The sequence below is a fragment of the Uloborus diversus genome, chromosome 7 (genome assembly GCF_026930045.1).
Source record: "Uloborus diversus isolate 005 chromosome 7, Udiv.v.3.1, whole genome shotgun sequence".
NCBI lineage: Eukaryota > Metazoa > Arthropoda > Arachnida > Araneae > Uloboridae > Uloborus > Uloborus diversus.
Window position 1 is genome coordinate 167,064,661 of NC_072737.1, and position 26,499 is coordinate 167,091,159.

General features: G+C 34.0%; 1 protein-coding gene across 1 annotated transcript in view; it reads left to right on the forward strand.

The window, feature by feature from the left end:
• The window catches only part of LOC129226289 (protein phosphatase 1 regulatory subunit 16A-like), a 223,300-nt gene that overhangs the window by 191,849 nt on the left and 4,952 nt on the right, over positions 1-26,499 (forward strand). Inside the window, exons 4-11 of the mRNA XM_054860892.1 lie at positions 4,046-4,116; positions 6,758-6,903; positions 10,824-10,927; positions 12,132-12,256; positions 13,820-13,945; positions 15,275-15,350; positions 22,545-22,662; positions 25,132-25,243. Coding sequence (XP_054716867.1) covers positions 4,046-4,116; positions 6,758-6,903; positions 10,824-10,927; positions 12,132-12,256; positions 13,820-13,945; positions 15,275-15,350; positions 22,545-22,662; positions 25,132-25,243 — 878 coding nt within the window. The remainder of the gene's footprint in view (positions 1-4,045; positions 4,117-6,757; positions 6,904-10,823; positions 10,928-12,131; positions 12,257-13,819; positions 13,946-15,274; positions 15,351-22,544; positions 22,663-25,131; positions 25,244-26,499) is intronic.

The following is a 26,499-nucleotide window of genomic DNA, read 5'->3' on the forward strand; positions in this document are numbered from 1 at the left end:
TGAACTGGCCACTAGTGGATTTTCATAAAAAACGTTTCTTGAAAAGGACAGGCTGACTTATCCGTTCTTTTGGTTCCGAAACAAAATTGGATCCAACCTCGTTTCTAGTATTTATAAATACGTTATAATATTCGCTGATTGCTATGTCGTAAAATAATTGAGGATAAGTTCAGTAAAATGTCGCTTAAGGTGAATCTAGAAAGATAACTTGTTCACAAATTCTACAAAAATGTATTGGGAAATGTTTATTGCAATAAACCTTATTTTCACACCTTATTTGTTTTTAATTTGTATTAATTAAATCGTGTTCATCTACAGAATAAAAAATTATAAACATCAATCAGGCAACACATCTAAAGCTTGGACATCAATTTTCTGCAATGAGACTTTTGTACAAATACTATTTTTTTCGCCCGACAATTTTGGAATCAAAATGTCGGATAAGTCAGCTCCCCTTATATAGGAGCCTTAATTGTTTACGCTTCTACCGATGACATCACAAATGACAAAATGCCACTCACTGATTCCATTCGCAGATCACAATATTTAAATAGCTTCTTTACTCACATGTGTTGGCAACGGTATGGTTGATAGCAAGGGTCGAGCGCAGTATTTAATTCGCTTCTTGATCATCATAACGTGGAAATGCAATAGACAGATGCACCAAAGTACATCATTTGTCACGTTATAAAAACCACGCCTTATTTTCAAAATCGGACTGTTAGAAAAATTAATTAAAAATTAAGCGTTGGGGAAAAGAAAGTTTTTTCTCGCTTATGTTTCTTTTTTGCTTATTCTATCAATTTCAGTGACTTAAACTTATACTTTTGACTGATGGAAACAACCACATTTTTATGTTAAACATATTTTTTTTCAATATTTTTTTACTTTTGACTCAAATTACGAATGAAAAATGAAGCATCAACTGTGTCACTTATTTATTTATGTCCGTCCCTCATGCTGAAGTTAGCTATTATTTCACTAGATTGAAGATGTTTGAAGCGAAATGACTCATTTGGTTATATGGGATACGATTTCAAGACTATTTATGCTCTTCATTCTTTTCTGTCTTCAATCTCAATCGCGATGTTGACTGACGTCATCTTTATTCCATCGAGTTACCGAACTTCGGAAATGACCAATTACCAATTCTAGTCCTCATGTTGCTTATTTCACGAACTGTTGGGAACTTTCTACTGAGGAAATTTATTTTCGTCTTTCCTGAGAATGGTCGCTTTTCTTTCCAGAGTTCCGAATAGTTTTTTGAACTTTATTGTTATCGATTTTCATTCTTTTCGGATATAAAGAGTACATGAGTGCATTTTATTGTTTCTCGTTTTATTCTACTAACTAGAGTTTAATGTGAAAATGAAAAATTTCAACGTCGTATATTCAGAGCTGAAGCTGAATGTTCCTCCAAAAGTGGATTTATCATTTTAAATTTTTTATTTTTTTTTTGAGCAATCATGATTGCTTATTGCTTTTATTTCACCGTTTTTGGCGTTCCTATCATTTTATTTTCCAGCCAGCACCCTTTGCAGTATCACCGTCGACCGGCTCCTCACGATGCTGCTCCTATAGCGAAAGCCGTCTCGAGGTTGCGTCAATATCCTACACACACACGCATACATACAAAACTACACACACACACGCGCGCACACACAAATACATACACCTACACACATACACAAACACATACACACACTCAAACACATACACACGCATACATACAGACACCTACACATACACACACAACTACCCACACACTCATACCTACACACAACTACCCACACACTCATCACACTAATACCTGCACACAGACACAAACACATATGCCTACACACACATACACATTCTCCACCACACACAAACACTCATACACACAACTACCCACACACTCATACCTGCACACAGACACAAACACACATGCCTAGACACACATACACATACCCCCCTCCACACAAACACAACTACCCCCCCACACACATAAACACACATGTCTACATACACACACACACACTCGTGATTGCGAAAAACATAATTTGAATTCAAGAGGTCAAAATTCAAATTATTATTATTATTATTATTATTATTATTATTTTTTTTGGTTTTACTAGCCGCCTACAGTGATTAGTTGGCTCGCTTGTACGTATACATAATTAACCTCACTTTGTGACAAAAAATCTAAAGAAATCAGAGTCCAAGGCAGTCTCAAGTAAAAGCACTCTTACATCATGAATAAGAGCGTTTGTAGATAAAATAAATAAAAACAATAATATTTAAATAAAATATAATAATCATAAAAAAAACATCCAGCATTCATTTGAATGTTGACGTCTTGAATTCAAATTACGCTTTTCGCAATCACGAGTTGCGACAGGATCCTATTGTGGGTGTCTTGTTTCTACAAATGGAATGGAAATGGCCAAGAAATTTGCACCCATCATGACTGGTAAATTTTCTAAAATAGGTAATTCTCGGGATATCTATTAGAAAAAGAAATGGTGATTAGAGGCTGCGGTAATAAAGATAAAAATTTTATGGCAGATATGGCGATATCCACCAGTACACCTATCATAAAAATTATTTTCAGCTTATAAAGTTATGTATTTTTATTTCTTATCAAACTTAAATGATGGAAATTAGTATGCTGGAAATTTTGTATTTAAATGAAATGTTGCTGTTTAAGTTCATCTAGGGGAAGATTGCCGTCAATGAACCACGTAACATTTTCCGATTTTTTTAGAAAGGAAATCCAACTCAAATTTTAAGTTAATTATAGGAACAGTTACTCAATATATTTCTCTTTTGATAAGAATATTCTCTTTTATGATAAATGTACTCTATAAAGAATAAAAATTAAAAATAAATATTTTAGCATGTGATCCATTCATGGCAACCGGTTGCTATGGGTGGACCATCGAGTTTCCATTGATAGACCACATTCTCAAATTAGAAAATCAATGAATAACTTACAAATATTTATTTTACAGGCGATCAATAATCACTACAAATAACAATAACTTCTTTTCTAAAAAAAAATATTTTTTTCGGATATGATGAACATAAAAAAACCCCAACACTCACACAACACACAGCTGTTGTCATCACGCACTGTTCACCACTTGATATTTTCCCGATCAACGCAACACCATTCTTAGCTAATTAACCCCCGACACACAAACGAAGGGGGGGGGGGTATAAGTTTGACGCTTCTGTATCTATATATCTGTGTATTTGTTTGTCTGTGGCGTTCTAGCGCCTAAACGGATGGACCGATTAGAAAAAAAAAAATCTTCGAAAGGAGAGTTGATCGAGAGTGTTCTTAGCTAGGTTGCATCTTTGGATGACATTAATTAACGAAGATATTAATTTAAAACCTCTAAAAGGTTTTTCGCGATTTTTGCAGTGAAAACAAAGTTAAAAATTTTTAAATTTACTACCAAAATAAAGAGAATTTTTTCCACGTCTGATAGAATGTATTTGGAACTTCCATGTTTCATAGAATTCGAATTATAATTTTTTTTAAAAGCAGATTTTAATAACGGCTAACGTAAGCCTTTATTCACGCGATAACCGAATGCATTGTTGGCCGACAAGGAAATAAAACGCAATGTTTTAAAAATTTTATGTGTTGCAAGTTTCTGTTTAATAGCAAATAAAATACTTGATATTGATTTTTAATAAAATCAGGCTTTTGAAAGGATTTTCAATTTTCCCTCTTGATTCAACAGTTGCGACTCAGTCGTTTTTTTTTTTTTTTAATTTTAATTTTAATTTTATCGTTGCTTGTATCTTTTTGGCCTCTTTTGAACTGTTGGGAGTTTTGTTTAATCGACTTTGAAAATTTTTGTTCGACATAAGATCGTACTTGCCGACAATGCTCTGTAAAATGTCAGAGATCTTTTTGACTATTTCCTTACTGAAACCAGAGGCTTAAGTCTCAGACTACCAGAGAATAACAGTCCTAGCAGTCTTTTTTTTTTTTTTTTTCAATCTTTATGCTTCTTTTGAATTTTTTACAAAATGTTTCTTTCTCTTTCAGTGAAAAGGCTTCTGATGCTAGGTGTGTCTCCAGATTCAACCAATGAAGATGGCCTCACTGCTCTTCATCAAGTAAGAACGCTTTTCATTTCTGACCTTTTATGTACTTTCCTTCAACCAAAAAGTTTTGTTATGTCACCAGGGGTGTTTGTGATCCAAAATTTCTGAAAATTTTGGTCTAGTAACATTTTAAAACTGAAAACTGTATTAAAAAAAATTAATTTGAATTTCACCTCTTGAATTCAAATTATGTTTTTCGCAATCACGAGTGTGTGTGTGTAGGTGTGTGTGTTTATGTGTGTGGGGGGGGTATGTGTGTTTGTGTCTAGGGGGTATGTGTATGTGTGTGTAGGCATGTGTGTTTTGTTTATGTCTGTGTGCAGGCATGAGTGTGTGGGTAGTTGTGTGTAGGTGTGTGTGTATGTGTAGGGTGTCTGTATGTATGCGTGTGTATGCATGTGTTTGTGTGTGTGTATGTGTGTGTATGTGTAGGTGTCTGTATGTATGAGTGTGTGTATGTGTTTGTGTGTGTATGTGTGTAGGCGTGTGTATGTGTTTGTGTGTGTATGTGTAGGTGTCTGTATGTATGAGTGTGTATGTGTTTGTGTGTGTATGTGTGTAGCCGTGTGTATGTGTTTGTGTGTGTGTACGTGCGTGTATGTATGCGTGTAAGTGTAGGATATTGACGCAACCTGGAGACGGTTTTCGCTAGAGGAGCAGCATCGTGAGGCGGCGGGTCGACGGTGATGCTGCAGAGAGTACTGACGGGAAAATAAAATGATAGGACGCCAAAACAGTCAAATGCAAGCAATAAGCAATCGTGATTGCTCAAAAAAAAAAAAAAACTTTCAAAACTTTTTTTAAATGATTTTTCTACTCATATTTAAAGAATTTTTATGGAAAAGGAGGGGGGGGAGGAACTTTCAAAAATTTCCTACTGTCTTCAGAAAATTTTACTTGAGTCCACTTGCACCCCTAGATGTCACACCTCTTTTTACCCCCTCCCTCCCCCTTGCCACAAACTGCCGCAATGTCATGAACTGGCTCGATCCCTCAAAGCGGGATATGATTTGCAGGTGACTGCTTAGCTCTTCAGAAAAAAATAACGGTTAAATTAATACTTTCTGTCCTACCAAATAATCAAAATCATGACCATAAAATTATCGAAATGTGAAAAACATAGAACAGCGGTTCCCAACCTATTTAGGCTATTCTCTAAAAATTGGGTGATATATTGGCAATTATTCCCCATCTTTCACCCTTAAAAAGGAAAGATGCGTCTAAAAACAAATTAGATATTGTATTTTTTTTTCTTTTAAACTACAAAAAATATCAAAAATATTTTAATTAATTTTAATAATACAGAAAAAGTACCTGTGTTTTAGTAATTTGTTGGGACAATGAAGCAGTTGATTTTGTTTAGCTGACACAATTTGTTTGATAATTGTTGTTTCGTTGTTTTCAGAGCCTCCCAATTTTATATAAGAATCTATAGGATTCAGGATGTCATTTTACATGTGAATTGAACACAATAATGGTTGATGGGTCGAAACTAGGGCATTATTTGGTTTCAGGAGATCATTTTTACTTCCTTTTACAAAAAAGGAAGTATATTGGATTCAGGAGATCATTTTTACTTCCTTTTACAAAAAAGGAAGTATTGTATTCGCAAAAAAATTTTCACTCAAAAATCGACCTTCATTTCCATTTTGCTCACCCCCGAAGGAATGTTTTTTCTTTTTTTTTTCCCCCGACTCGACCACATGTGGATAAGTGCCTAAGAACGTATAGACACGCGAAATATCCATTTTGACGATTTCCGATTTTCCTTCCCTTTTTACTTCCATTTACAAAAAAGGAAGTGTTGTATTGGCAAAAAAAATTTCACTCAAAAATCGGCCTAAATTTCCATTTTGCTCACCCTCGAATGAATGCTGAGTTTTTTTTTTTTTTTTTCCCCCGAATCGACCACACGTGGATATATGCCTAGGAACGTACAGACCAGAAATATCCAGTTTTGGCGTTTCGCGAGTTAATTACAACGAGTTTTTTCGTGACGTCTGTATGTACGTATGTATGTGCGAATGTGCGTATGTATGTCGCATAAGTCAAGAACGATATGTCCTAGAAAGTTGAAATTTGGTACGTAGACTCCTAGTGGAGTCTAGTCGTGCACCTCCGCTTTTCGTTGCATTCGGGTGTTTCTAAGAGGGTCTTTTGCTCCCTTTCATTCATCATCATCAAATCATTGTTGATTTCGATGTAAAAAGTAGTGTTACAATTTGGCGGACACTTGGCGATATATCGCCAGTCTTTTGGTCGCCAAGGTTTGTCGCCAACTTGGCGACAAATTTGGCGTTTTTTTTTTTTTTTTTTTTTAATCTGGTTTTAATTTGGCCACTGTTCTTGATATTTAGAGAGTAAACTATTGAATCACATTAAAATTACCAATAATGGGAAAATGACATTAAATTGGAGGAAAAGGAAGTCATGTGAAGCACACATCAACTCGTTTTTACATAAGAGTCGAGTACAATTACGGATGATGCGGGTGAACAGGAGCACTACTTTCGAATTCAGGCGATCATTTAAAAAAAGAATCAACAGGAATGGTGTCAATGCCGATTTTCACTTGAACTATGTTTGAATATTTAATGCTATTATAATCCATTATTTAATTTCATTACAATATCGGGTTTCTGTCTTTTATTAGTGTTGCATTGATGATAGTGAAGAGATGATGAGGTTACTTTTGGAATTTGGGGCAAATGTGAATGCCAAAGATAGCGAGCAGTGGACACCCTTGCATGCAGCTGCTACTTGTGGCCATATACATATCGTCAAATACCTGATATCTAAGTAAGTATTTTCTACTCAGTTGTGGTAAAATTTTATGATCTTTAGTTCTGCATTAATTTTATTGAACAAGTAATTGAATATCAAAAGGAAAAAGAATTAATTTTAAAGCTGAATTTCTAGCATAAAGGGCGACACATAGTTTTTGTACTGTAAAAAAAAAGAAAAGAAAAAAAAAACACCTGCAATAGAAAGTCGCTACTATCCAACCACGGATTGTATGGAATTTTCAACATCCAGATAAGATGAATCTATCTGAATGAGGGGGGAAAGTAAAAATTTGATGCCGGAATTCCGCTGATTTGAATGAGACTCTGCTTCTGCAAATGCTGGCATCGCTGAAAAATAATAAATTCGTCCATTTCCGGCTGTAAAACAGATGTTTGTCTTTCCATACAATCCGTGGTCAGACAGTAACTAGACTTCTACGTATTAAAAGTCTCTAGTAACGGTGCAGCTTCTGTTACAAGAAAAGTTTATGGAAGCAAAGTTTCTTAGAGGTTTTCTAGTATTGTATTGCCGTTTTTTTTTTTTTTTTTCCTTTTGCAATGTGTGCTTGTATTAATAATTTTATCTAATAGTTTTTTAATATGAAGAGGTTGATTAAATGCTTCTCAAGCTTCCAAACAACTTTTTCAGTGCAAGCGTTGCCATTTATTTTTCTAGCACTATTTTTAGTTGAACTCCTCCGGATTTTAGAAACAGAATATATTTATACATAGGGTATATTTTGTTGTTTTTACTTCCTTATACTAAGTACAAAAAGTACTATAATGACACAAAAAAAAGGAAAAATAAAAAGCTCTTTAACTAGTTTTTTTTGACCAGTTTAGTTGACTAGTTTTTGGCCTGTCTTACTTGCATATATGTACATACGATCATATGGGTATTCGAAAGATCCATTTTTACCACCCTCGAGTTAGATCACGTGACCTCTGTATGTACCTGCGTGTGCGTCTCAAAGAACTACGAAAAGGTATGGTGTAGAAACCTGAAATTACGTATGTAGAGTTTGCCATAAGGTCTCGCAGTGCAGCTTCCTTTGTGGTTGCAATCTGATGCCAGAAAGCTTTTTTTGTGTTAAATCAATGGTAATTTGAATTTAAACGAAGAAGCATGACTACTATTATGTTTCAGAATTTCGTCAACTACAGGATCACCCTGAGATGATTTTTACTGTAGCTGTCTTACGTCTTGGATTTGGAGCAATGGTTACAGGTTTCCCTGCATGCACACTCTGCAGGCGGAGAAACAACATTTACAGAATTCATTTGTTTTTATTGAGCTGGCGGCGAAACATTTGCGCTGTTGGTGACAGTGACATAGTGAGAAATTTTTTATAGGGAAAGGAAAACCAAACAACTCCTTTGATCTAGCATATCTTCAGTAATGATGGGTTCATCAGTTCGGGGGGTTATGGCGGGATTCGAAATCACGGAATCGGAATGAAATTCGCTAATTTCTCAAGGGTTTTATTAACATCACTCTAAGAACTGCGAAAAACCTGTATGCTTTCAGTGAGATATACGCTGGTCAAAATATGAACAACACTGCAGGAGACTTTTTCTAGAATTAACACTGAAGTAATTTAACAAGATTGCTGATGGCTTCCCTCTGAGAGGACATTCGTTTGTCCTTTGCGACCCGGATTTCGGGACAGTAAAGCGAATGTTAAACAGATATGACAGATTATAACCATGTGAAATCCAATCTTCTATAAGTGAAATTATGAAATTACATCAAGATTCACCCTCATATCTGTTGAAAATAATGAAATTTGTAACTGCTAAAACCGATGCCCTTCATTTTTTTAAGAGGACTTATCTCCCAAATTGAGATTTTGGAAAAAGATTCTATGGGCGGCAAATGTTTTCACTTATCCACATTCATGATGTTTAAATATTCAATAGAACATCAAAGGAACGGTTTCAGGCTATCCATTTTATAGGCGGTTTTCAAGAGAATATTGCAAAGTATAACGCTTGTCGACTGAACTACCTTTGCCAACATTGAGTATAAAGGGAAATTTTTCATACTGTTGGAAGAAATAACAAATATCAAGATGATTATTCAGTGCAATTTTGAGCATAGTCATACTAATATGTACATTGAACCTAGTCCACAAAACTAGACAAGACAAGGATAGAAAAGAAAGATTTCCATGGAGGATGTATTTGATGAATATGAATATAGTTTTATACACATGTAAAACTTTTGCTTTTTATCTCAATTTGGTAGTTTTTTATTTATTAATTAATTAATTTATTTATTTTGCACCAGATTTTATTTCTCTAACACAAGGCGAGAGAAAGAGGAAAATACCGATGTATTTTCTTAAGATAATGAATATATGAATACAGATTTCACTAATTATTTTTGTCACTTTGTTATACAGTCGAACCCCGATTTAACGAACCTCTATTTAACGATTTTTGCGTTTTAGCGAATTTTTCTTTTCCCCCGACTAAAATGAAGGCAAAAATCCCTATCTACCGACAATAATCCTCGAATTAACAAATTATTTTAACAGACCAATTTTTTTTTTCTTCTAAATTTGAGTTGGGGTAATATTGGATTGTTTTCCAAATGATCTATCCATCTTGTGCGAAGCAGAAAAAGACTTTTCTTGGAATCAGAAATTTTTGACAGGCATGTGGACAACCAAAGAATAACCAATCTGTTGCAAAAAGCGATAATGAAACTTATTAAAACTTACTTTTTCTAATGCTTTACATGGAATTGAAACTCTAAAAACATATCTCATGAATGTAGGCTGTAAATGACACAGTATTTTCTTCTCTCAATAAAATCAAAAGAGTATTATTTTGAGCCAAGTATCCAAGAAAATTGTCAAAATCTATTACTCTACAACAAAATTTCAAATTAACTAGTGTGTAATAAGTCACGGAATGCTGAATAAAAAGTGTACACTTTCTAATCATAGATATTTTTGTGAAGTTGCTTATTAGGAGTTTTAGATAAAGTGCAATAAAAAAAATTGCACCCCGATATTACGAGTAATCCCGATTTAACTTATAAAAGTTTCGGTCCCGATGAATTCGCTAAATCAAGGTCCGGCTGTATTACTTTTTATTATCATAAATCAGTGTGAAACAAATCCGTTTCACTTGATTTACATTTTCATCACTCTAAACTAGTCTTTCAGGATATTTATTGCTAAAAGGGCAGAAGTCCAAGTTAAAAAAAAAAAATTAATTAATTTCACTGACAAAATGAAATGTAATTTAAGGTGAAGTAATGATCATACTTGTGGCTAGATTAGTCATAAAACATTTCGTAGAATGTAGTTCATTTCTTAGTGAAATAATCACTTTTTATTGATTCATGAACAGTAGCATTAGTTGGAATTATTCCCTTTCTGAAATAATCGATTCATATAAAGTGAGTTTTTGTTAAAAGAAATTTTTAAGTTTCGAAAATAGGTTTGTGACTATGACTGAAATATTAACTTGTGTCAGTACCAACAACCTAAATGTAAAGCAGCCATATTGCACCACTCAAGCCACGCTGGTCAAGAAAGGAATAACGCTCTAAAAGGGAAATGCAATAATGAAATTTGAAGTGACCTCATGATCACAGTGGGTAGCAGAGGGTTAAACTTAAGCTCCTTTCGTAAAAAAAATTTCAAGTAGTATTTTAATCATTTTTGTTACTATCTCTAGTATTGGATGCTTTAACACTTGTCAAATTTAAAGTTCAATTCTAATCATAATGAAATTTCATAGCTAAAAACATGTAAATAATGAAGGATATTTTAATGAAAACTTATTAAATTGTGAAAATGTTAATTAATATGCTTTCAATTATATATATATGGAAATCTTTGAATGGCAGAAATGTCAAAACTACTTCGTTGTAAAATGAATGCTTTTCAATTTTTTTCTTCTTCATCTAATTTTCAGGGGAGCAGATTTATTAGCTGTAAATGCTGATGGAAATATGCCATATGATATTTGTGATGATGATTCAACTTTGGATTACATCGAAAATGAAATGGCGAAAAAAGGTATCAAAATTATTCAGAATTTGACTGTTTTTTTTTTTTTCCATTCCTTCATACTTTTAGTCTATGCTTTTTATACCGTGTTTGAACAAAAGTTTTGAAACTATTTTTTAAATCACGGGTTCCCAAACTTTTCCAATTCGTCGCACCCTTTGAAAAATTTGAATTTTCTCACTGCACCCTACTCTATCCCTTATATACACATAGTTATATATTGATATCCCTTATATACACACCCTTATATATTGATACCATTGACACCACACGACACCTCTCGCCTCTTCCTATGGCACATAGTTTGGGAACCCCTGTGTTAAGTCATTCTTTCTTTTTTACTTCATTTTACAAAAAAAGGAAGTATTGTATTCGCGAAAAAATTTTCACTCAAAAATCGGCCTTAATTTCCATTTTGCTCACCCCAAATGAATGTTGAGTTTTTTTCGACCGGACTACACGTGGATATATGCCTAGGAACATACAGACACCCGAAATATCCATTTTGACGACCCCCGAATTAATTACAACGAATTTTCTCGTGACGTCTGTATGTACGTATGTATGTATGTGCGTATGTATCTCGCATAACTCAAAAACGGTATGGCCTAGAAAGTTGAAATTTGGTACGAAGACTCCTAGTGGGGCCTAGTTGTGCACCTTCCGTTTTGGTTGCATTCGGATGTTCCTAAGAGGTCTTTTGCCCCTTTTTTGGGGGAAATCATTGTTAATTTCGATTTAAACTCAAGTGGTGTTATACTTTGTCGGACACTTGGCGATATATCGCCAGTCTTTTGGCCGCCAAGTTTTGTCGCCAACTTGGCGATGTTTTTTTTTTTCTTTTAAATTCTAAATTTTGTTTCAATTTGGCCACTGTTGGTGATATTTAGAGAGTAAACAATTGAATCACATTAAAATTGCCAATAACGGGGAAATGACATTAAATTGGAGTAAAAGGAAGTCATGTGATACACACATCAGCTCATTTTAAATGCTTTATTTTAAAAAATTTTATAGGAGACAATAATTATTTTTTGAGTTGCAAGATTTGAAGAATGTCTAATTGTCATGAGCTGTAACCTTAATTATAATTAAACAAAAAAATAAGTCTTTGAGAATCTACAGGCTAGGGTTTAGGAGGTCCCTGCTTTAAAAAAAAAAACTTATTTTAAAGGCATGAGACTGGTATTTAAAAATGTTTTAATATACACAGGTATCACACAAGAGATGATTGATCAAACACGTGCCTCAGTTGAAGTAAGAATGTTGAATGACTTGAAGGAGTTTGCTGCTCGTGGTGGCAAATTGGATTTTAGAGATAGAACTGGAGCTAGTCCTGTAAGTAGTCTCTTAATTCTTGAAATGCATGCTTTACTAAATAGGTATTTTATTTAAAAAATACATCATTATTGAATGTATTTTTTATTATTATATGAAATTGTTTTTCTTTAACTGTTGTTGATTTTTTTTTAACTATAACTTTGTGTACCTAAACAGGAATTCAAACCACTTGTACTAGACTTCATGGTACCTATTCACGGGTGCGATCAAGATTTTATGCAAAAAGGTTTTTTTTTTAGTCTTTCTCTGTTGAAATTTCTGCCCAAATCAAACACTTTCTTTTCACACTTGACTTAAATCTTTGATGATTCACAAGCATTATCATTAAAAAAAAGATTCAATTTTACTCATATCAGTGGCAGATCCAATGGGGGGGGGGGTATCTTTTTTCAGGGGGAGTCCCTCAACCCGAAATGGGAAGATTGGACGCCGAGCATTTTGAATGCAGATGTCAGGGTCATTGGGCTGAGTTAATGTTTACGGAATGCTGCTGAACTATTACAAGAGATGTTTTTTTTTTTTTTTGATGTACAAAAAGCAATCGTAAATGAAGCATTTAAAGTAATAGGCCAAAAGCAATCGCTGCTTTCGGGAAAATAAACATCTATGTATATAAAAATGAATGTTTGTCTGTATGTCATCCATGAACTCAAAAACTACCCGGCAGATTTGGCTGAAACTTTCACCGTTTGTTATTTTTGGTACTGGGAATGTTTATAGACCAGTTCGAAAAAAATCCGATCGATAGTTCCTTTTTTATTTCAATTTAAGTCACAATCCATTGGATAAATACGAATAAAATTATCGGCTGCAGAAATTAATTCGCGTGAAAGATCTCATTGATAAGAAGTTAGCTGTTGCCGTTTTTCTTGAGTTTGAACAAATAAATTCTTTCTTTATTGTTTTATGGCTTTTCATGCAACGGGGGGATTTACAACTTTTTCTATTTGATATTTTTAGCGATTGATTGATCTTGCAAACTGCGTGAGTACAAAATTTGAGTATAGTCACGGCTTCACTTGATACCTGGACCGATTATTATGAAAATTGCTATATATATGCATTTTTCCACGGAGAAGGTGCATAATATGCTCATTGAAGCCACTCGCCACCAGGTGGCACTGCAGAGTAGCAACTTCTGCCCCGTTCAACCGATTGTCATGAAAATCAGTATAATGATTTATTTTTTTGTTGGCGTAGCAACGCGCGTCGGGTACAGCTAGTTGTTTATTAAAACAGGATCTTTTTAATCCATTTATTGCACAGGATTTTTTTTTTTTTAAACCTTACCTTCAAATCAATGTGTGGTTGTTGTGCATCTTTCTCCAGTAGGTTTTTGTGTATCTTGAAAACAAAAGCTAACGACAAAACGTTTCCACTGCCATATTCATTTTTCTCAACCCAAAATGACTAGGAATTGACTATTTAAAACCTGGATGCAGACAAAAAGTTGTTTGTTGTTGTGTAGTGTAATTTCTTCTAAAAATGACTTGTAGAGTGAAAACCTGAACTTGTGTACAAATTGTCTTTTGAATAACCTCTTTTTCTGTTTTGTTTTAGCTTCACATAGCTGCAGCCAATGGATACTTGTCTGTTCTTGAATTCCTCTTGGATCAACATGTCACCATAGATGTGAATGATGATGACCAGTGGCAACCCATTCATGCTGCTGCATGTTGGGGACATGTAAGTATGGTCCCATTGACGTTACAGTACTTCCATTCGATCCATCTTTAATTTAATTTAATTTATCCTTAGAGCAGGAATTGGTAACTGTCCAGTACTTTGCTTTGATAAAGCTGAGACATGTGGTTTTCTGTTCACCTACAATTTATGGTTGATACACTTTGTGGGAAACTAGTGAAAGGGGATTTCAGATCCTGCTTATGTTTAAAAAAAATACACATTATGCAACCTACATTAGAGTGGTTTCCAAGCTTTTGATACTTGTGCTCCCATTTCTTTCATTAGGAAATTATCCTGCCCCCCCCCCACCCTTCTTATTTAAATGGGGTTTGTGGGGTATCACCAAAAGAAAATGGTTTGAGACTTATTTACATTACATTTGCATTCTTTTTACTATAAAAAACTAAAATATTTTGGGGGACAGCTTTCCCCCCACACACACATTCTCCCCCAACTACAGCACTGCTCTACATTTTGTATCCAAGATACTTCTCTGTTCTTTTCAAGTTTGTTTGAAAATGTGGTATGCCATTTGAGGAGTAATTTATTAAAAGGGAACATATCCCCATTTTAGAAAAATGCATTTTATGACATTTTCTAAATCTTTCAGATGACCTTTATGAAATCACTTACTCTCAAGAAGTCCAAACGTGGGAAATCCTATTTTATTTAAGGGTCAAGTGTGGCTTTTTGATCAAAAGGTAACAAATCCATCCTCTGCACGTTTTATTTTGAACAAAGGGGGACATGTTCTGAAAGAATCTGTAGTACGAAGACTTTTAGATCCAAAGGAACACATGTCCAAAATCCTCAAATTTTAATCCACTACTTTTAAGTTCACGTACTTCGATAAGAGAATATGAGAAGGTGAAATATTAGAATTTTGGTGAAATTGGAATTTTCAACATTCACGTTCACATATCCAAAATTAAGACGGTTTTGTTTTTTTTACACAAAACCGTTTTAAGATCTCCTTGTTTTTTTTACACAAACATTTCTTACTTTGGCCCATGATTTGCTGTGCTTTTGTGCTCAATTTTGTACCCAGAGAAGTTGATAAAACTATTTTGCTCTTACCCTAATTCGTTTTTCTCACCTCCTGAACATTTTTGGAAAATGGATATGTTCCGTTTTGATATATTAGTCCTCCTTTGTAATGTGATGTTTTCATCATGTAGCTTCCTACGTCAATTTTCTTTAAAAAAAATTTAATACAGAAAAAAAAAACTGGTAATAGAGCAAATAGGTTGTTGCAGCAATAAGAGTTTTTTGTGGACTTAGTTTAATAAAAGCCATACATAGACTCATTGTTTTCGTTATTTTCAACAGCCTGATGCCATTGAAATGCTGGTGCAAGCTGGTGCTGATATCAATGCAAAGACAAAAAATGGAGAAACTCCGTATGGTAAGCTTTATTAGTATTTTTTTGGTGACTGCTTAGAGCTTTGTTTTTTTTTTTTCGGGGGGAGGGGGATGGAATGGTGTAGTCAAAACGTACAAAAATGGGAGAGATTGGACTCCAAAAGCCAATTTAGTGATGGATAATGAAGATACCAACAGGTAAATAAAATGTAGTTTGCTGCAAAAAAAAAAAAAAAAACTGAAAGGTTTTTTTTTTTTTTTGTGTTAATAATTGACTGAAGTCGAGGGTGCTAGTTGCTGGCGGATTGAGCAAAGAAAATAAGAAAGCTACTGTTTAAGAGAAAGCACAGTATTTTTGTGGTTAGCTGAAAAAAATCGTTGATGACCTAACAAGAAATTACCGCTGAATGTACCATAAAGATTCGCCCAATGTCGCCCCAGGTGAATCTTATTGGTTAAAATTTTCTTTGTTCAGTTATTGGTGATTTTCTTTCGGGTAAGCACAACAAACTGCTTTTCCTAGCTCAGTTGGCTAGCAACTAGCAGCCCCTGCTTCTGCAAATTATTACCGGCAAAAAACTTTTAGCGTTTTTATTTCTTCTACAGCAAACTGCATTTCATTTCACCTAAATATCACAATAACCTCTCATTACATCACACTTTATAGTTGTCTCCCAAAAAATTGAACATAGGTAAAACTTTTAAATTTAAGACCACTGAAGTTAAAACATAGCATTTCTCAGGAAAAACCTTTTCTTTTAATAAAAATTTTATAATAAATGAACCAAACTGACATTTCTGTTCCTCTAAACTCACTGCAGTTTAAGCTGTAGCTTTAGATTTTGATTTCATCAAAAGATAATACAAATATTTTGAGTTCATTTTCCTATCTTAAAAGAGCAAATTGTAAATATTTTTCAAAAACTTGTCCAAATATGATAATAAACAAAAAAAATTTCAGATATACACATTATTTTCTCAAGAGGCATTTTAGTTGATTCAACTTTCTGACTTGTTGGGCGGTTATTGAGAAGTGTAGTCAGGTAGAAAAAAGGAAGGAATCTCCTGTCATCCTTCACACGACAGTCAACTGTGCCGGCACACCAGGCAGATCCGCTAATCAACTTGTGATGAGAATGGTAGCAGCACATGAGAAGCGGATGACAGGCAATTCCTTCACTTTTCTACCTGGTTACATTCCTAATAACCGCCTGTTCGAAAGTTGGTTCCACTAAGCTAGGGGTGATTGTGACTCCATGAAAAAATACCTGGACTTTTTTTCCAAAAAGAAAAAGTGTTTTGATGGGCATATATATATACACATAACGTGTATGTACTCATTATATTATGTATATAAATAATTTATATACATAATTATTTGTTGGGGCTAAAACTCGAAGTTTAAATTGGACTTAATACGTCCATGTGCATGGTGGGAATTAAATTCTTTTAATTTTTCCCATTTCTTAAAATTTTTCAAAGAATGATTTATTTTCCTCCTTTGTATCTGAATCCTTAACCATTAATTATGTTCATTTACTAATACACTAATGCCTAACACACCAGCATTTTTTAATGATTCCCGGTTTCTTTTATGAGTATTTGTAGAAGAATGTTGCAATAATGCCTTCACACCATCCTTAGCATATGTAAAGGGCTTGTTGCAAGAAACAAGAACAAAATCCAGCCCTATCATTTTTTTTACACCATATTTCCATCTTTTCATTGTAGGAATCCACTCTGTTTAACCATTCCCAATTAAACTTGTTCTTCTTCCCTGCATCGATGGAGCCATTATCTTCTGATTTATATAGATACCTCATTTTATAAATGAGAATATGCAAAGTTCAAATGAATAAATTTATGAAACAAAAAAAGTAGCAAAATGAAAAGTAAGAGTTAACTAGTAAAATTTAATTAAACAAACTAATTTTATATTTATGAGGAGCATATTAATAACAATAAAGTGTAATTAGAATTAGTTCAATAACAACAGAATGCATGCAGATAAAGATCATAAACCAAAATATAAAATAAGAAAATATTTGCGTACCATAAATTTCTCCAACTGCCATAAAGAACAAAGACAGAGGAGTCGAAGCTCTTATCACTTTTCATTTCCTATCTTCCCCAAAAGAAAATAAAACTGTGCACCGATTTCACCCTTCGCAGTTTGACCTTGAAGCACAGCACGTGTGAAGGCAGCATCCGAAAATAGTTTCTTTTGCAGAAAAAAAAGTAAAAATGTTAGTAATCTATCAAGTAACCCTCCTTCCTCTTCTTATCTAGCCTTTATTCCATCCCCCACCCCAGCTGTTCTTCGATAATTACCATAGAGTTTACAAAACATGACCCTAGCTTACACTTTATATCAAACAAAACGTCTTCAATTTGGACTTTTGGCATTTCATTAAACATCGCCCTAAATTTTACAAAAGTGGGTTTTTCTGAAAATACAGAAGTTCCGGTATTTTCGAAGATGAAGATACCGGAATTCAAGATGAAAATACCGGAAATCTGGTAAAATACCAGAACGCAATCACCCCTGAACTAAGCGGTGTTTCAATTGGGTCTTATAAGTGGGGGGGGGGGAGCAGAAGAAAAAGACAACTAAAAGGCATAGAACTTCTGGTGGCAGAAAAAAATTTAAAAAAAAAAAGAGAGAAAAGTACAAAATTTTGTTCAGGCTTGTTTTGAGAGTAGATGATTGAAATTTGATGTAAATCTAGCAACTTAACTCATGTTTTGCTTAAGATTTTGATGAATTATGTACGCAATAACTTTCCCCAAAGAAACATTTAGACATGAATTAGACTTACATTATTTACCCTGAAGTATTTTGATATGTCATAAACACTTGGTAATAATTTCATTTAACAAGTATGGCTTGTTTCAATAAAAAATAATTGATTTACTAATATCTAAACAATTCATACATCAACTAAAAATTACTGCATGTGCTAAATATATGTTTTGTAAACACATATGCAAAGTAAAACAAATACAAATACAAAAGTGACGACCAGCAACAGGCTCTGGGCCCAGTTAGACTGGTCCTAGTCAATTTACAATCCCCAGTGAAGATCAATGGCCCTCTTAAAACTGTCTACTCCCTTGCTCATTACCACCTCTTCCGGTAAGCTGTTCCAAGGTTCCACTACCCTGCTAAAATAATAATTTTTCCTAATATCCATGTTAGCCTGAGATTTAAGTAGCTTAAAACAATGACCCCTTGTCCTGTTTTCAGTGCTAAACTTCAGCCCCATAACATCTTTCGTTTTAATAGATTTAAACAGCTGAATCATGTTGCCTCGGTCTCCTCTTTGCTCAAGACTGTACGTTTTAAGCCTTCTGAGCCTGGAATCATAATCTAAGTGGGAAAGTCCACTTATTAGCCATGTAGCCCGCCTTTGAACCCTTTCCAATACATTAATGTCTTTCTTAAGATAAGGAGACCAAAACTGAACAGCATACTCCAAATGGGGTCTTACCAAACTTCTATATAAGGGCAGAAGAACTTCTTTAGATTTGTTTGAAATAGATCTATTGATAAACCCAAGCATCTTATTGGCTTTGTTGCTAGCAATGTTGCACTGTTGGCTAAACTTTAAATCCTGACTTATTAAGATCCCCAGATCAATAACTTTGTCTGTCTGACTAATGACTGAACCTTGCAAATAATAACTTGTACACTTATTTCCATGCCCTAAATGTAGCACTTGACATTTCCCAACATTAACAGCCATACCCCATTTATCAACTCACTCCGTAATATGATCTAGATCCTCTTGCAGCTGATTTGCTTGTTCTTCATTTTCTACAGTCCCCATAACTTTGACATCATCAGCAAAACAATTCATGTTCCCAGAAATATTTTTGTGAATATCGTTCATAAAGACAATGAACAAAACAGGCCCTAACACTGATCCTTGAGGAACCCCGCTTAAGACCTCACTCCAATTAGAAAAATTTCCCCTTACAACTACTCTTTGTTTCCTTCCGGTCAGCCAGTTTTTTACCCAAATGAAAGTTTTCCCTCCTATTCCTATATCAGCTAATTTGCTTAGAGCAACATGCGGTACCTTATCGAAAGCTTTTTGAAAATCAATGTAAACAACATCTACGGGCTTCTTATTGTCCAAAGCCATGGTAACTTTGTCATAGAAATGTAATAAATTAGTTGCACAAGATTTACCTTTCCTGAAACCATACTGAAAACTAGTCAATAGATTATTAGTCTCTAGAAAATTTACTATCTTAATTTTCATCAATGTTTCAAAAATTTTGCAAACCACCGAAGTTAGACTCACAGGTCTATAATTTCCCACACTCCCTTTAGACCCTTTCTTGAAGAGCGGTGTAATGTTAGCCAGCTTCCAGTCCTCTGGCACTGTCCCCGGATTATAAGAAGCATTGAAAATGTTTGCGATTACATCTGCTAATTCCTCTGCACATTCAACTAAAATTTTTGGATAAATATTATCTGGTCCCGGAGCCTTAGTCTCTTTAATTTTTTTCAAATGAAGTAAAACGTCATCCCTGGAAAATACAAAGTCCTCAAGCTGTACTGTAGCTTGTGTCTTGTTGGTGTCAACTGTTGCGATACAGTTATCGTTAAAAACACCTGAAAAAAGTTATTAAGAACATTAGCAATATCACTATCGTCCTGAATTAAAATTCCGTGCTCATCAACCAGTGGCCCAATATGACTATTTCGAACTTTTCCCGAATTAGCGTATGCAAAAAACCTCTTGGGATTCCTGTTTATGTTATCTGCCAGTCTTTGCTCCAACTCTCTTTTCTGAATCCGTACCAAATACTTAAATTTACGCCTTGCCTTACAATATTGGAGCCTATCTGCACTGCGACCTGTTTCTCTAAACCTATGAAAAGCAGCTTGCTTGTAATTTAGAGCGTCTTTAGTTTCCCTGGAGATCCACATTGGCCAAATTTTAGCGTTGACACCCTTTCTCCTAAAAGGAACATAATCCCCAACCGTATTCGCTAGATTTTCCGTAAACTCTGCCCATTGAAGATTCACATCGCTATTGTCCAATCCAGAAGAAAAAACTGCTTTCAAACTCTGCCTAAGTGCCACAAAGTCAGTATTTCTGAAATTGGGCACAAACCTAAAATTCTCTACTTTGTGCATATCAAATTTAATCCCAAATCTAATACTGTTGTGGTCACTATCTCCAATGTGTTTCCCTACACATAACCCCTGAACAGAGCCTTCCATGTCGCAGAAAACTAGATCCAAAATCTCGTCCTGTCGAGTACCCTGAGTTACAATTTGATCTAAGAAACTGTCACCAATTACTTTCAAAAATTCCTCTTCTCTACTATTACTATGGTAAAAATTATTCCAATCAATTCCTGGAAAATTAAAATCTCCCATTATGATGACTGACCCCTTTCTAGAAATGTCACTAATAATACTAAACATCTGTTCGTCTTGACCCTGGCTTAAGTTGGGTGGCCTATAAATGTTCCCTAAACGTAGTTTTTTGCCCTTATTACTGATCAACTCCAGCCAAATCATATCAATCTCATTAGGTTTATCATTAATTACCAATTCATTGCAAATTAAAGTGTCTCTGACATAAAATAAAACCCCACCACCTCTTTTACCTACTCTATCTTGTCTAAACAAATTATACCCAGCAATAGATAATAAATCATCATCACTTTCGGTAGCCCATGTCTCGGTAACTCCAATAATATCCAACCTCTCGTCTATAATTATGCTTTTCAATTCTTCCATCTTGTTCCTAATACTACGAGCATTTGTATAAAAAACCTTAAGTAAGCCCATCTTCCTTTTATTTAATGCTGCACGATTATTTGAATCCCAACTGTTAAAATCTTTTCTCTTATTAGCCACCCTATTTCCGTTTCTACCAAAATCCCAATAGTTAGTACACTTTCGAATTCTGCTCCTTAAACCACGCCCCCCATTCCAACTTAGTTTTTTGATTCTGAAGCCTCTAAAATCAAACCACTAACCATTTTGACCCCCGTAGAGCTCAGATGCAGGCCATCCCTAGCAATCCAATCGCGTTTACATTTACTCCACACATCAATAAACCTGATACTACGCTTAACGCAAAAACAAGAAACTTAACGCATAAACATTTGTTTTTTTCAAAAACAAATAGTTATGTTATGAAAATCTTGACATTTCTGCTTTTTTAATAATTTTTTGTTTCTGTGCCTAAGTTGGAAAATAAAATAAATAAATAAATCTTAAAAAGTGAGGGTGCGATGCCTCCCCCCCCCCCTCAAATCGCCGCCACTGGTTAAGAAGGCGTAAATGAATAGTTGCTTTACATAACCTCTGTTCGATCCTGGTTTCGGATGTACTTTTTTTTTGTCTCCAGAGAAGCATAATATAACAAGGGGTTACTGTATTTTTGTTATTAAAGTTTAGAATTTTAAAGATCTTTGATAAAACTGTATTTATAAGATACAAGTATAATTGACATTTTCGGAGACTGGAAAATCTACATAAGAACTTCTTAACTTTGTGTATGTATAATATACACATATATACTTTAGTGCTGAGCATCTTGAGGGAAAATAGCTTTACTGGAGGACTTCTATGGGTGGCTATAATCAAGGTCAGACCCAGCTTCTGGTTTTGGGGGGGTCATTTCTGGAAAGGGGGTTTATAAGTGTCAGTTTTAGGCATAAAAAAAAGCCCTAAGAAAAGGTTTGAAGCACCTTTTTCGCACTGTAAGTCCCCAAAATGCAGTTTTGCTGAAACACATCAACAATCATGAAACCATCTTGAACTGGATAGTAAGTTTAAAAAAAAAAAATCGAAAACATATTTAAAAAAGGGTCCAGAAAGCAGGAAGAAAATCTTCAGGGTCCATTAAATTAATCTCCTCCTCCCTTTATGTGAATATAAAATATTTTCCCAGTATTATTATTTTTTTTTTTTTAATTTAAGTAAATGTTTCTGAAATTTTCCATTATATCTTCGTTGAAACTTATTTTCCATTATTTTTTTTTCAATATTTTTATGTATCAACTATAACAATTGTTGATAGCTTTCTATTTTACCAGAAAAAAGTTTCTACTTTGTTTCTAAATTTTTAAGTCATTTATGGCTTCTTTTTTTATTTTTATTTATTTATTTTATTTTATTTTTTTGAAATTCTGAAATTAATTTCCTCACATTTTCTATTTGGAAAATATTGCTTCTAGCTAATTTCTTTTGAATACATTTCAGACATATCAGAAGACATTGAGGTCCGAGAACGAATTATGCAGCTAAAATTTGAAATGGAAACAAAAAGAGGCTCTCAAACCAACAGACTGAGGCGAACTCATAGTCAAAATACAAGGAGGTTTGTATATGTAAAAAATTGAACTGATATTGTTTTTTCTTTCTCAGTCTCATTATTTACACCGAGATGAACTAGTAGCAATCAACGTTATTGAAAACTCAACTGAAATATCTCAATATATGATGTTCTGAAATATTTTGCTTTGTGGCTTTTCAGATGTATGTTACTGTGTGCAAGTCACACAAATGTGTTGATCAGTTCTGATGTGTTAGTTTCTGTGAAAGACATTCCTCTTAAAATTGAAAAAAAAATTTTTTGTATAATTTACATTTGATTATACAATTACATTAATGCCATTGTAGGCGCCGCTTAATGTGATCACTTTGGGACAAATATAATTTGATAACAATAACCGACTTATAACAATAACTGAAAAGAATCCAGGAGACACAAAATAATGATTTTTTTTCCAAATAAGGTGCATTTATTTTGGCAACCTCAAATTAAAATCACAATGACTCAACTAAACACAGTTTTAAATTATAAATTAGTAAATTAACAGAATGGAAATATGTAAATTATAAAAAGTTAAAGCTAAATTATGTAATTTTTAATCACATAGTAATAGGTGAAGTAAAACATGCCCGTTTTCCCTGACATTCGTAAACCAGTTTCGAATCACATTCAGCTTTTCTATCTTTTCTAGCATGGTTTTGCTTGTTGTTTAAATTTTAATTTAACTTCGCTTTGTTTTCAATCTCGACACAATTCTTTAACAGCTTACAAAGTAATGGCAACAATTTAGTTCCTACATCAATGCCTGCAACATGTCCAGTGACTGAATTTTTTTAGGTGCAAAAGGAAGTTTTCTTAGAGGGAGTCTGTAGTCACTGGGGGCGAACTTTCTGTAGCTTCATTCCTAGAAAAATTTTCAACTCTTATTGAAAACCACAAAATGCTACACAGATAGTTAGTCTCGTCAGGGTTTGCCTTTGTATTTCTGTTAATTGAGGAACAAAAACGAGGGGAAAATTGAAAGGTTATGAAAAAGTGATAACAATAAACGAAAACGCTGATTACAATATCCGACTTTTTTAACGCGTGTTAACATACAAGTATTTCAGGACTTTGTCATTCGATTCTGATAACATTAAGCGTGATCACATTAAGCGGCGTCTACTGTATTAGCAATATTAACTCTTATTTAAACTGATACTCTTTATGTTTTTGTAACAATTCAAAAGCCAATTTTTTTTAGTTTCTCTTTTCTATTTGATTTCCAAAGTGGCAACTTGAAATAAGATGAAGTGGCGACTGATAAATTTCTTTCTATTTGCCACTAGAAAAGTTTCCTAATCTTCATCTTAGTGATGCACTATATAATTATGGTAGTTTAGATATTATAAGCAAAAGTGTATCAAAAAACATTAAAATTATGGGGTGACCTTTTTCAGTTTCACTGTAAAGCAATCGTTGAACTAAATTATATGAAAATTGTTGTTCAGTCGAATCCCATTTTAAAGAAGTCCAAGGGACTAGTGAAATCATTTTACTGTTACGAAATTTCATTATTACATTGATTCTAACTAAATGTTGACATTGTTCCTGCGTAATTTGAGTTCTGGATTACCAAATTCGATAAAATGAGATTTTTCAGTATAGTGATTGTTTCCCCTAAAAGGGGTTTAGACTGTTACTGTTTTGATTTCAATGCTGGCAACCTAACATAGCCAACAGAATTCTGGGGTTTTATCAATAAATCTACTTCAAACAAACCTAAGAAGGTCCATCTGCATTTATATAGGGGTTTGGTAATCCTCATTCGGAGTATGCTGTTTTTTGGTCTCCTTATCTTAAGAAAGATATTTCTTTATTCCAAATGGTTCAAAGAGGGACTACTAGGCTAGTGAGGGGGCTTGTATAGAGCCTGAAACAAAGGAGAGTCAGACAGGACATGATTCAGGTGTTCAAATTTATCAAAATGAAAGATTTTGATGTGTTGAACTTTTGCACGGAAAGCAGGATGAGGGGTCATTGTTTAAAGCTATTCAAATCTCAGGCTAATCTGGAAATTCGGAAGAATTATTACTTTAGTAGGGTTATGGGCACTTGCAACAGCTTACACCGAAAGAGGCTATAATGAGCAAGGTGGTGGATAGCTTTAAGAGGACCATTGATCTTCATTGAGGACTTAATAAACCAACTAGGACCAGCATAGCTGGTTCCCAGAGCCTGTTGCTGGTCGTCACATTTGTAATTACAAGTCTTTTACAAAAACAGGTTGCCAGTTGAAATTTTAAAGTTAATACTGATTTTAATCTGTCCAGTCATCTTTTAACTGAATTTCACGATTTACATTTTTTTCCTGCCCATTATTCTGCATAAATTGACATGTCTCTACTGTGTCCCTACACTCTTGTGTAAATAGTATCCAGATAAAAAGAAATGTTTAATTTTTTTTCTCCCAAGACTATTTGAAGTGATTGAGATAGACTTGTTAATTAAATGATGTAATTTTTATTCTTTCAGCCAATCAATCAGAAGAACAAGCATCCGAGAAAAAGCTCAGATTTCTCGCAGAGAAGCTCGAGAAGAAGCTCGTTTAAGACATGAAAAAGAGGATGATGCTCATGCATTGGATGTAAGTTGTATTTTATTAAGCATAAATTTGATGCTACCTGATGTACTTTCATTAGATATAAGCTGTTAGTGATTTGGAAAGATCCAAGAAAAGAAATTTGACTAGCATAGTAGTGCCAGTTAATAGTGGAGCCCTATAAAATGAGTTTATGGCTATGGTGTAATAGCTTCAATTTTCCTCCACTCTGAGTGTTATTTAACTTTTTATGACAAACTTTGAATTTGGTCCCTTTGACTTCACTAGAAACGGGTGTGACTGTATATAGAAGTAAGATTTTGAAAATTATAATGTAAATTTTCATATAATGCAGCAAAGGATAAGACAATGATATTTGCAGGCGAAAAATTTAATATGCTTATGCACAGGGCCGACTCCGGCAGTTCTGCTGCTCTCGACAATATTGGCTAGTACCGCTCCCCCCTCCCCCATTGAATAAAAATTAATAGTAATAATATAAAATAATGATATATAAATAAAAATAATAGTAAAGTGCTTAAAATTAACGTGAGTTTCTAGTAAAATTCCAAACTGGGTTTGGCATATCCAAGCACTGATACTCACTTTAAATTATCTTTTTTAACATTAAAGTAATGCATTTCATGACACTGAAATAGATATTAATATTTTGAAAAGTCTTTTAAATCACTCAATTCGCCAACACTAAAATTAAATTGAATTTCTTGAAAAATTCTGAACTACTCGTATGTTTTACATGTCAAAGCACTGGTACACACATTAAATTGTAAAAAAAAATATTATTTTAGCATTGAAGCAGTGAATCTTAGGGCACTGAAACAGCAAATCTTCTGGTGCTGAAACAGGTATTCATAATTTAGAAAAAAAAAATTTGTTTCAATTTCAAAATATACCGCCCCTAAAATCTGCCACCTACCCCTGGATCCGGGCCTGCTTATGCAAAAGTGATAAGCTTTAACAAATTCAATCACAGTTACTTTAATGCCTTCTATTACAATCAGTGGTGCTCAAGCCTAACCTTTTTTTAACCGAGGGCTGCACCTAATACTAAGAGGGATTGCGTGGGCCAGAACGCATATAAAATTGAAATATAGTTCAAATCTTTTTTGATAAATGGGAATGTTGGAAATCCCAAAATAAAGAGGCAGTGGGCTTGGAATGCAGAACATATTTATTTAACAGAACATGGACATCACACAAACAGATACATTGCTAGACTGCAACTTGCTACAACTGAACATTCACTACGCTACAGTGTATTTAACTTGGAGATGACGTCA